Raw genomic sequence first — 12,551 nt, forward strand, 5'->3', positions numbered from 1 at the left:
TTGGAGCTACTGTTTCACCCTGGTGAGTTTGCATCAAACTGACTGGAAACGGAGGGTTTCATCTTGAAGATTGTGATTACATGGACACGGCTCCTCACTCATAGACCTAAAGTCTTGTGATTGATGAATCTGCCTCTTTAAAGGGATGCCGTGTAATGTCGTGCAACGTGAAATATAGTAGTGATGGAAAAAGTCAGTCATGTTTTTAAATGCAACCTGCGGCACACCTGTTTTTTTGTTTTTTTTTCCTGTTTTTACTAATTTTCCACTAAAAGCATCCTCAGGAAAAACCTTATAATAGCCACCAAGTATGGTCCGTGATGTTTTGCAGTTCTTGACCGGCATGTTTTTGTCTCACGTTGAGGGATTCTAGTGTTGTGCAGAGGTCTGAGGATGTTGAAGGTTAATGCATCGGGGTTTAGGTGACGTGAAGGATCGACGCTCTGGTGCTTGCTGAATTTCCACACGATGTCATTCGGTCTCTGTGGACCTCTTGACCCACTTCCTTCCCCCCTACCCACCTTTCCTTCTGTCCCGGCCTCACTCACGCACTTTCTCCACCTCGTTCCCACCCTCCGTTTCATCCCGCCTTCTTCTTATCAGTCTAAACCTCTTGATGGAGCTTTCTCCTCCTCCCCCTTACCACTTCTCTCTCTCTCTCTCTCTCTCTCTCTCTCTCTCTCTCTCTCTCTCTCTCTCTCTCTCTCTCCTCTATACCCCCCCTCTCCTTCCTCCCCCATCCCTCCCCCAATCTGTTTCGGTGCTGCTGCCTGTCTCTTAGCAACAACTGCACACCCGTTAGAGCTCAGTGAGTGCTTTTACAAACACACCCAGGAAGACACACTTATACACGTGCACCCTCGCAGGCACACACACACACGCACGCACGCACACACACGCACGCACACACTTGCGTGTGCACAAACAAATGCATGCACTAACACGCAGGGTCTGGTTCCTCATTGAGGGTTTCTGCTGGCAGGCCTGTGAGACTGCAAGCCTTTGTGGCAGTGAGATAGATGGGAAGAGAATAGATATGCTGTACAACTACAAAGTACACAGTCATTGCACCTCTCAGACTATGCAGAACAGTGCAACTGCCCAAACTAGGAACTGTCAGTACCTGGGTCTCTGGCATGAACACACACACTCGCTTTACCGGCACGTTGTGTTGTTGCCGCCTTTTGCTGCCCGTACGTGCACAACAACACAACAAACTTTGACAAGAAAGTTAAGAAAATTCACAAGATCAAAACTGTTCAAACAGTATTCATCGGAGAGAGGTTCTCTTTGTGCAGCAGATTCAACAGATCATCATGTGGGAGCAACGCATACCATTGGCTGCTTTCACAGAGACAATACTACACCACTGTGTGTTCCTAAGCCCCAGAGCCATTCACAGTAAAATGCACCAAAACACATTTGCTACGTATGATTATATTGGAATGGCGGCTGATGGATGCCAGGAGTGTTTGCTTAAACAATGAATCATAGCGGGATTGATTGGTTCACATTTAAACTCTGTCAGAATGCCCCCTGCAGAGCCCAGTGGAGGGGTATTTGCATGTGTGTCTTTGTTTTGTGTGTGACCGTGCACGAGCGCACTTGTGTGCACGATGTGTCTGTCTTTACGTGTAAATCGTTGTGTGGGAGGATTGAAGCTGCGGGGGCATATTTGCATGCGTGTGTTGGTATGTGTCGCTGTGTGTCTGGGAGGGACATCGTGCTCGTATGTGTAAGCACATGTGATGCAATGTTTAATTAAAGCATGCGCTCCTCTCCTTCGCTCACAAACTGGTCAAATGAAGATCTAATTAATGAGCGCTGTTAATTAGACTGGAGAGAAAGTGAGAATGGGAGAGAGGGAAGGGAGGCAGGGAGGCAGCGGTGGGAGAGTGGGTAGGTGGGTGGGTGGGGGGTTTAAAGAAATATGTGTAGTGTGTGTGTTAATCTCCATGTTTGTCTGTCCCAGTTGTGTCATTCCTCAGAGCAGCAGAACACTGAGGTCGCTCTGCTTCATATGTGCAGCCTCAAACTCGGCTTTAACAAAACTCTTTCTCCTCCTTCACCACTTTATCCTTTTCTTCCTGCTCTGCTGCAACTTTCTCTCCTTTCTTTTTGCTAAAAATGCTCAAATCCGTTCATCTCTGACCGTCTGTCCACTCGTGCTTCTTACCTAGTCGCACCTTTCATTTATCTCTCACCGTCTCATAGAATCGTACCCATTTATTCACTTATTCTAATGTCTCTCTCCCACACCCGTCCTCATCTCCTTCTCTTGCTCTTTCTCTCTCGCTCTCAGTCCTCCTCCCTCTCTCCTAATCAGAGCCATATGTTGGAGAGGAAAGCAGAGAGATCTGACGATGGACATAATTTTCTTGAATGTGGATTGTGTGCTACAGTTTTGGGAGCCAGCAGCGTGCATATCCCCTTGCAAATGTTGCAAGCATGCGTGTTTTCGTGTTTGCCGAGCATGCCTCCGACAGCACATGTGTTCCCGATTTCACAATATATCTGCCCTTTTTTCTGACTCTCCGTCCTTCTTCTCTCCTCTGACTTTTTATAATCCTTTCATCATTTCTGTCTTTGTGTCACCTTCATCTGTCCATCCTCTTAACACCTCTCATCATCATCACCTCTCTGCTACCCCCTGGTGGCAGAGTTTATTCACACATTCTTCTTACGCCAAGTCTTGTGCTTTGTATATATATTTGCATAGTTTTTGCAAAAATATTACTGCGGTTGAATCTGTTGTTTTCACTACTATTAAGTTGTATATTATAATTTATGTATTTTTTATATTAATTTCCATTTGCTTAAAGAAGATAATATTTATATTAGTAAAATATGCCCACAGTCCTAAAAGTCTGCTCTGCTTTACCTTGTGTTTAAGATAATTGCTATGAGAGTAAATCCAGTCAACAGTGTTACATGTGTACTTACAGTCTGCTGGAACACAAAAGAAAGAAACTACAATTCAACTTTAAAAATTTATACTGCAAGTCATCCTCCAAAATAATTGCCTCTGATGTGAGATGGTGCAGACCTCTCCAGAAAGCAGATTTTAGTCTGGTTTGATGCAAACTGTGACATCATGTTCTAATCTCCTATTCTCTTTTTCCAACTGCTCCACCCTCCTCCACACGCCTTTCTTTACCCCTGTGTGCTTCAACCCTCCGTCCCTTCCTCCGTGTCTCTGGCTTTGTGCCCTTCTTTCTCTCAACCTAGCAACCATGGGCAAAAGACAGAAGCTGAGGGAAGAGAGAGAACTATGTGAGCTCTCCACTGCAGTATTGATGACCCAATGATCCCCTGCAGAACAGAGCCAGTCAGGCAGACAGAGTGAGGCTCAACCCAGAATCAAAATCAGCACCGCGATCATTTGGTAAAAACAACTGACTGAGCAGACTGAGCGGGACATGAATGGTACATGGAATCTCATGTTGTAATGCTGCTGTGTGGGTGGCACATTTAAATTAAAGAGGGTGCATTACGGAGTAGATTTATGGCCCATTGCCAGATATGTTAACGACTCTATCACAAATACAATAGCAACTGTCCTGCAAAAGTTAGATTTTTATATTGTATGTACAGCATGTTTAACAGTATGTTATATATAGAGTCAACAAGTTTGGATTTTAATATCTTAAATTAAGATGTTATATGCTATAATACTGGTAAGGTTCCTGTATGGCGGATTTTCATTGTTTTTTTCCTTCTAATTCATGTTCTTAGGTGCTTGAATCTTCTCTTGTCATCTGTGGGAGACAGCTTAAGCTGAGGAGGTGCTCAGCTGCAGACGGCTGAAATCATTTCTTTTCCTCCCTCACTATCAGCTAAACTGTCTACTGAATGAGTGGTTCATCGGGTCATTTACATTCCAGCCAAACTGGGGCTCCAGTGGGCTGTGGCGAGACTCCGGCTGAGGAGAAGGGCTGCGTGGGGGGGTCTGAGGGGGTGGAAGGACCTGAACTCTGGACGAGGGAACTCTTGCTCCAGCCGGGGTTCCAGGAAACGGCTCGTGATGGACTGGCACTGGTGACCCCTGACCACGTCCCCCCCTCCTCTCCATCCACCCTGGCCAACGGCGTCCACCTGCAGAGAAGGCTCAAGCACAGCACCTGCCGGCGGAGGCCCAGCGAGACTCACACCACCACCGACACCCACACGGCCGCAGAGACGCACACGGCCGCGGAGACGCACGCATTTGCAGAGACACTTAGAAATATGCAAACACATATAGACCCGGATGTGCACACGCAGACGTTTTCATATATGGACAATGGCGGGCACAAGGAAATCACCACTCACGTGAGTTCTGTAGGCCCAGAGCTCTCTAAAACCCTCACATCAGAGGCCATACGTACAACGTCACCCAAGCCTTTGTCCTTGGCACTGGGCAATCATGCTGCCTCCATCAATCAAGTGGCAGCCCCGGTCCAAACCTCGGAGGCAGACCCGCCCTCAACGCTTTGTCTGGTCCCTCCTGTTGCAAACCCGAGCACGGGCTCCTCCCCTCTCCCCGTGGAGACAGAAAAGAAGTACGCACTCCGCAGCTCTGGGCGCCCTCGCTTCCGCTGTCACCTACGCAAGTCCTCCCGCCTGCGGCGAAGCATAGAGGACGATGAAAAAAAAACGGAGGGAGAGAAGGAGGAAATACTGGAGGAGAAAATCTGGATGGTGAAGGAGGAGGAGGTGGTGGCTGCCGGGGATAAAAAGGAGCAATCATCTGTGGAAGCCACTCTCCCCACGCCTGCCAGTCAAACTGACCTTGCTCTTGCACTAACTGTACCTAAACCCGCTCCTAAGGTTCTACCTAAACCTGGGCCCAGACTCGGCCATAGACCCGGACCTAAATCTCGGTGCAGGCCCTCGCCCAAACCTGTACACAAAGCAGGTCCTAAGAGCGTTATGAAGCAGCGCCAGGCGGCCCAGGCCATCTACCAATGTGCCACTCCTATTCATCCAATCGCATCCTGCCTCCCGGCACCGGTGTCTGCGGTGAAAGGACAACCTGTTGCAGAGTTGGGGGGGTGTCCTCCCAATAACAGCAGACGAGGACGTTATGTCGGCGTGAGTTAATTAATTAATGATTACACTAGGGATGGGCGGTATGGACTAAAAAATGTATCACGATAATTTCTGGCATTTATCCCGATAAAGATAAAAATGAAAAAATACCAATTCAACTCAAAAAGAATACTAAATGCTACTAAACTACACCAATTAAATTGAATTGATAAAACCAATTAAATGAGTTACACCTGTACTGCAAAACTGGAATGACTCAGATCCGCCATGTTTGTTACACAAACACGTATCAACAGGAATTTTTCTTTCTTTCTTTCTTTCTTTCTTTCTTTCTTTCTTTCTTTCTTTCTTTCTTTCTTTCTTTCTTTCTTTCTTTCTTTCTTTCTTTCTTTCTTTCTTTCTTTCTTTCTTTCTTTCTTTCTTTTTCTTTCTTTCTTTCTTTCTTTTTTTCTTTCTTTTTCTTTCTTTCTTTTTTTCTTTTTTTCTTTCTTTCGTTCGTTCGTTCGTTCGTTCGTTCGTTCGTTCGTTCGTTCGTTCGTTCGTTCGTTCGTTCGTTCTTTCTTTCGTTCTTTCTTTCTTTCTTTCAGGCTCATTTCCTTCCTTCCTTCCTTCCTTCCTTCCTTCCTTCCTTCCTTCCTTCCTTCCTTCCTTCCTTCCTTCCTTCCTTCCTTCCTTCCTTCCTTCCTTCCTTCCTTCCTTCCTTCCTTCCTTCCTTCCTTCACGTATGTTGTGCGTCGATTTAACGCAGAACCATAAATCCGGCTTTACCCAAAAACGTCATTAACAGGAATTTATCGTTTTTACCGTGAGATGACAAATTCTTACCATTGGGAATTGTTTTGACGGTATATCGTGAACGGTAAAATATCGCCCATTCCTAGATTACACATAACTTTGGTTTCTTCTTATCATTGCGTGCAATTTAAAGCCGTGATAAGGTTGTGTAACCGTCTGTAGCTTGTTTTAATGTTATCTCTGCTTGACAGGTGAGGAAGATCGTCGTCAAGGTGGCTCGCATTCCTGTGAGTCTTAGCCGCCGACAGAAGAGCTACAAAATTTCTAATTTGGAGACGGTTGCAGTGACAGAGAAAAGTAACGATGGAAACCTGGAGGGCTCCGAGGCCGTCCGGGAGCCCACTGCCCTCCTCCGCATGAAGAACAATGGAAAAAGCGTGATGGTGATGTTCCCCCCCGGAGAGCTGCCCGTTATCCTCAAGCGCAGGCGAGGACGGCCGCCCAAACAGGCCTTGAACACGGCCGTGCAGGGGGAGCCTCCAAACGCCGCCGCCGGCGCTGCTGGAGACCAGGCCAAGAAGCCTCGGAGGCGACGGCGGACTAAACTGCCTTTTCCGTTCCCGTCGTACGTTAATGATACGAATGATGTGAAAACAGAGTACGGGGATGTTCTTTCCAAACTGGCCTTTTTAAACCGCCAACCTCCCGCTACCGGCCGCTGCTCTCCGCCTCGCTGCTGGACGCCCAGTGAGCCGGAAAGCTTTCATGCTCCCTTGGAAAACCCGGGAATATCCACCCTGCTCCACAGGCTCACGGCGTACAGACGCCCCAGAGGTGGCAGGGGAGGGGGGCACGGGAGAGGTGGAGGAGCAGCGGGGGGCGTTGGGGGTCCTGGGTGCAATAAGAGTACTTTCAGTGATTTCTTTGAATCTATAGGAAAAAAGAGGAAACTGAGCCCTTCGTCTGAGCGTGGATTACCCAGGAAAAGAGGGAAAGGTGCGGGCGGAGGAGGGGTAGGTAGAGGAGGCGGTGTGGTGGGAACAGAGCCTGGGGGGGAGAAAATATTCAGGAAGAGACGTATGAAAAAAAACGGTGCGTTTAAAGGGGTGGGAATGTCCATGGGGAAGGACTGGCCCAACGGAGCAGGAGGCTGGGGCGACGAGAGGGCCATGGACAAGGAGAAAGGTCTGGGTGGCTATCAAGTCTGTGGCGCTCCAAGAGGGGACTTCTCTTCCTGTGAATTTGGACGGGGAGGTGGCTACGGCGGGGCGGGAGGAAGCAGAAGGCTCGGGCCGGCTGGAGAGGACTCCCAAGGTCTATTTGCTGGTTATTTTCGATCACTGCTCGACTCTGATGACTCCTCAGACCTGTTGGACATTTCCTCCGCGCAGTCGGACCCCCGCAAAGCTTCATCCACTCCTGGCTACGAGCCGTCCAGCCCCGTGGCCGGTCACAGCTGGTCCCCTGCATTTCCCAAGTGGAGCACGAAGGGTGCGAGTTCCGGGGTGGAGGGTTCATCCCAGGCACACTGCTCCTCCTCCAGGCCCCCCTATAACTACAGCGGCATGGCCCAAACGTCCCCCACCACTTCAGCCTATCCTAAATCTACTCCTCCATCTCTGTCCCACTCCCCTAGTTCCCCCCATCCCTCCTCCTACGGTCACTACTCCTCCAGCTACTCCTGCTCTTCTCCCGCAGTGCCACAAAGATCCTCAGACTGCAGTTTTCCGTACCGGGCCGGTCACGGCAGCTGTAAGGCCCCCCCTGTTGGTCAAATGGGTTACTCTAGTTTCCAGGCAGCAGCAGCCAAGCAGGGTTACGGCGGATATCTCGCAGCAAGCCATTCTTCTGTCGTGCGAGGGGAGCTGACGGGACCCACGTCACCTGGAGGAGGGTACATGTCTGTGGCCAAAAGCAGCCCCTTCAGCTTATCCTCCCCGGAGGTTTACAAGCCGTACAGCTCCAATCAGTGGAGCTGCAGGTAATTGACTTAAAAACACTTTAATCAACATTAGGGCTGTTCGATTAATCGATTTTAAATCGTAATCGCAATTATGTAATTAGAACGATGTTAAAACGTGAAAATCGTAAAATCGATTTTTCACTTTTTTTTTTTTTTTCTTTTTTCTTTTTTTTTTTTTTTTTTTTTTACCTTGTCTGCACACATATTAATGATTGATACCATATTAATGATTGATGGAAATACCTCTCAATACCTGCGACAAGTGCCCCATCGGAGAGGCTCTTTAGTGTAGGAGGGGGCGTTGTAACATGCCACCGGTAGACCGGCTCGTGTTCCTTGCAAAAAACTTGCAAATGTGAATAGCAAATGTAATGACTGACATTACGCACCTCTACCTCCTTCATGGGTTGCATTATTATTTAGCATGCAAAGACCCAGTTTAGTTTAATTAGAAAATGTCTTGTTTTATTTAATTGGAAATATAACTTACTGTATGTTTGCAAGTGCTGATTTGCACTTTTTTTTTTCAGAGATAAAACTTTATATTTTATTATATTTTTTAAAACTTTTTTTCAACTTATTTTACAGAGTTTTGCACTTTATTCATTCATTTTTGGTTTAATAAGAGCAAAGTTTGCACTTAAAGCCCAATGGGGCAAATGTTCAATAAAAAAACAGCATATTTGAAATCATTTCTTTGCCTTTTGTCAATTCACAAAATAATCGTAATCGAAAATCGGATTTTGAGAGAAAAAAATCGAGATTTTATTTTTGGGCAAAATCGAACAGCCCTAATCAACATGGAATAAGTTGTGAAACTGAAACAATGGTGGCAAAATATAGAAAAGTACATTATTAAATGCAATTATCATATGAGTTGGTTTTCTCTTTTCTTCCTCCAGGCAAGGTTATGGCGGCTGGTCAACAGACAGCTTCGGGTCTCAGTATCACGGCTACAGTGAATATGGCTCCAGTGAGTCCAAAGACATCCTGGATATCTCTAACTACACCCCCCAGAAGGCTAAGCGGCAGCCGTTTCCTGACAGTCTGTCAGAATCCTCCTCCGACTCGTCACATCTCGGCTCCACGGCCGCCGGCGGCGGCCAGAACTCCACGGGTGGCGCGTACAAACAACACGAGGCCGGGTCAGTCGGTGGAGAGGGGGGGCAATCCAGTCTGTCCAGCCTGGAGAAACTGATGATGGATTGGCACGAGACCGCTTCGGGCCCGTCGTACAACTGGAGCCAGAACGTCCTGTTCACGGGCGGCGGGACGAGCAAGCCTGGCCGCGGTCGCAGAAAACGGACGGAACCACATTTAGAAAAAGAAGGGTGTTCTGCGTTACACTCCGACTCCCCGTCCAGTCCCTCCCCAACGCCTACTCCTGGACCTAAGCGGGGAGGGGTTGGAGGACGGGGTAGAGGGTCTAGAGGGGGGAGAGGAGGTCTGTCTCCCTGTCAGAAAGAGCGGCCATCAGGGTCCAAAGGCAGAGGCAAGGCTTCCTCTGCGCCGGGGGCAGGACTAGCAGTGTCTGCTGGAGGTCCTGAGGGATCTGGGTTGTTTCACGAGGGTCTGGATTATTACAGCGGAGACAGTAGTAGCCTTTCTCCCCTGGCCACTCCTAACCCTGCTCCCCCTTCCAGCTACCTCCAGGAGCCCTGCGAGTACCCCTCCCCTTATTCAGCCCACCCGTCCACACCATCTTCTGAGGACCGATATCCAGTCCTATACCCTGGCGAGTCCTGCTCTTCCCTTTCACCCAGTGTCTCATCTCCCCCTTACCCTCCCAAGCCCACCCCTCCACCTCCCCAGTCTTTCCACCTCGCTCCCTCCAGGACCTTCTCCCCATCCTGCTCCCCCTCACCACGATTAACTCCCCACTGTAGCATAGCACTAAGCCCCTCGCAACGAGCCCCTGCAAAGGACCACCAGTTTTCCCAGTACGACTCCCCCAGCTACTGCAGCTCCCCTTACTGGTACGGACAGACGTCGCACAGCGGCAGCCCCAGCCCGCACTCCCACTCCAACACGGCCATGCACGTACACAGCAACCCGCACACGAGTCCTCACGGGAATACACCCGCTAATTCCCTCACCAGCCCGACTACAAACACGCAGACGCACATGACGTCCCCGGATACGCATCATCACAGCACGCAGCCCCACACGAGCCTGAGCTCGCACACGCCCTCGCACCCCAGCCCGCACCTGCAGGGCAACCTGCTCTCCCACTCCAGCAACCCGGCCCACCACAACACACACCTCCCGTCCTATAACAACCCCAGTCCCGGCCTGCACTCCAACTCCACGCCTGCGCTTTTCGAGGAGCGCGCCCCACCTTCTGCCATGAACCCCATCAAGCGGGATCTGACCCCCCACACCATGAGCACAGGCCACTGCCCGGCCCCCATGCCCCACTCCCCGTACCCCAAACCCCCTCTGGACTCCTCGCCGCACCAGGAAGACGCAAGTGGCTACTGCTTGCCCCAGCAATCCTACCAGGGCATGGGACACCGCTACCCGCCCCAGGCAGCTCAGGGTGCAGGAGTGCTGTGCCAGCTCCTGGACCCAGCAAATGATGACAGCTTCAGCGTAACCAGCCTGTAACAGCAGGTGCGTTTTATTTATATTCACAGCTACAGCGAGCCCATAATCTGACGATCGCCAGTGGAATCCTGATAGGAATTTCTTGAATAATGTTGGATCGGGACAGGAAAAACTAAATTGTTATTAAATATGTTTGACTGTAATTTGGTATTTAAGGGAAATAAGGAAACATTACATACATTGAGAGGGAAAAGATATAACACAAAACATTATGTCTGTTCGAACCGCTTGCAGTAAAAAAAAAACGATATTTTTATCCAACCAAACCAAAGCGAATAGATTTTGCAGTGACATCAACTACTATTAAATAAAAACTGTTAGTGGGAAGCACGGCTAAAAACAAGCAGTGATAAAATCCCTTTTATTCAACGCATAAAAGAGACTACCGGGTGAATGTAGGACGGCGTTGTCACCAAGTCAGTAAAACCGTGCTTTACTGTGCTCTCCCACTGTAAACAATGCCGTAAACATGGCCCGCAGTTGAGCCTCCGGGGGGAGCCCTGTAATATGATATAATTCACATTTAAGGCGTCGGGTTTATGTCACGCAACTTTGGTAGATTTTAGTTAAATGGCTGAAACAGTAAACAAAAAAAAAATAACGTGTCATTGCTTAAATCTGAACCTCCAACGATCAAAGTCACATCACATAGGATATTATTATTGTAAAGAAAACTATAATATTATTTTCTTATGTGTTGTTTTTCTCCCTCTCTGTGTTTTTCTTTCCAGGTGCAGTCCAAGCTTTTACAAAAACTTGCGAACATTGCTTTCTTTTTTTAAGGGGACTTGTGAGAGACTGTGAAACGAAGGGTGAGAATTTAGCTGCCAGCTTTGGACAATAAAGCTTTAATTCTCCAGCATTGACAATCAAGATCAACCCACATATTCAACTGTGTACATACACACACATAACACACAGATACACACACACGTACACAGACACGCATGCGCAGATCAAGTCACATATCCAAACATTACCACATAAAGTCATATGTAAGCACTCTGCGCTGGAACGAGGGAATGACCAAGAGGAGCTGAGAGGCGAATACCAGACGCAAGAGGTCGGAGATAAACCTATTTCCTCATCCCTTCGAGTGCTCCTGTGAAACATGCAGTATCTCACCAAATATTTTTCTTTCTGTTCCGTACACCTGCAATGTAGACGAACTCAAATCACACTTTCTCTCGCTCTTTCTGTTCCTCTTCTCTGTTGTCTCCCGGCTTCCCCTCCTCTGCTTAACCAGCAACAATGTTCTGCACTCAGATCACTTAAATGTCTTGTGCCCCAAAAACCTAAGCCGCATCTGAGCCAAAATCAACTTTTGAAAAACCTTGAGCTTCGCCAGTGTCCCGCTCTGTGCACTCGTGTGTGTCGTGTCCCATGAGAGAAAAAGTGGACTTAAATGAGTTTCTGCTATTAAAATACCAGCATCTGTACATATGAATCCAGCTCCAAGCCAGGGGGCCTCTCGTCTCTCCGAAGGCCCATCATCTGCGTTCTGCCATGGTTTCTCTGCTCTGGGGGGGGGAGGGGGCTCAACATCCTGTGTTTTGCTGTTTTAACTAAATGGGAAAGAGACATTGAAATTACGAAACGGCCCCAAAGAGACTTTTGTTGTTTTTTTGTTTTTTTTTTTTTTTTTTTTTTTGTTGTGTGTGCGTGTGAATGCAAGACAGAGAATGCATTTGCGTGACTGGGGCGATGCATGTATTTGCGCGCATATCCTGTATATGTGTGCGTGCGTGTGGGGTCAGAAGGTGGGAAGCTCCCGAGACGCCAAAGTCTTGGTGGGGCTTCATTCTTACTTTCACTCTCTCCCTTCTTTTTATGTGGTCTTGTGTTGTTTAGTGGTTTTTGTGATGAAAAAGAAATGTATATCAGTCTGTTACATATCATGTATGTATCTGAGGTGCAAAATATTTAAATACACATTACGTTCTTGCCATTGGTAATCTTGTCTGTGGCGTGCAGCTTCTTTAAGAGGTAAAAAAAAAAAAAAGAGGTGGGAGCATGTTTGTGATTTACAGACTCCACAAGAACTGAGCGTTGCCCGGGCTGTCTGGGAGTGTGTTCGAGCGAGTTAGTTCAGTCAAGGACACCGTTCGACGGGGATTGAAAGGGAGGGGAAGAGCGGAATGGATGATGAGTAGAGCAGCAGAGGAAATGTTGGAGGGAATAGAAAGAAATCAAACTGAGAAAATCAGAAAAGGGT

The 12,551-nt window shown here is 48.1% G+C and overlaps 1 protein-coding gene across 3 annotated transcripts in view; it reads left to right on the forward strand.

Annotated features, from left to right (window-relative positions):
- Positions 1-12,264, forward strand: part of ahdc1 (AT hook, DNA binding motif, containing 1) — a 19,695-nt gene extending 7,431 nt beyond the window's left edge. Inside the window, exons 2-6 of one of the 3 annotated variants that reach the window (XM_061742607.1) lie at positions 3,229-3,385; positions 3,736-5,073; positions 6,018-7,747; positions 8,632-10,342; positions 11,068-12,264. In XM_061742607.1, the coding sequence (XP_061598591.1) occupies positions 3,853-5,073; positions 6,018-7,747; positions 8,632-10,336 (4,656 nt within the window). In that variant the 5' untranslated portion in view covers positions 3,229-3,385; positions 3,736-3,852 and the 3' untranslated portion in view covers positions 10,337-10,342; positions 11,068-12,264. Of the gene's footprint in view, positions 1-3,228; positions 3,427-3,735; positions 5,074-6,017; positions 7,748-8,631; positions 10,343-11,067 lie in introns of all 3 variants that reach the window. The other 2 variants (XM_061742606.1, XM_061742608.1) reach the window with 2 other exon arrangements.
- Positions 12,265-12,551: the final 287 nt, after the last annotated feature.

Source organism: Cololabis saira, chromosome 15 (assembly GCF_033807715.1).
Source record: "Cololabis saira isolate AMF1-May2022 chromosome 15, fColSai1.1, whole genome shotgun sequence".
Classification (NCBI taxonomy): Eukaryota; Metazoa; Chordata; class Actinopteri; order Beloniformes; family Belonidae; genus Cololabis; species Cololabis saira.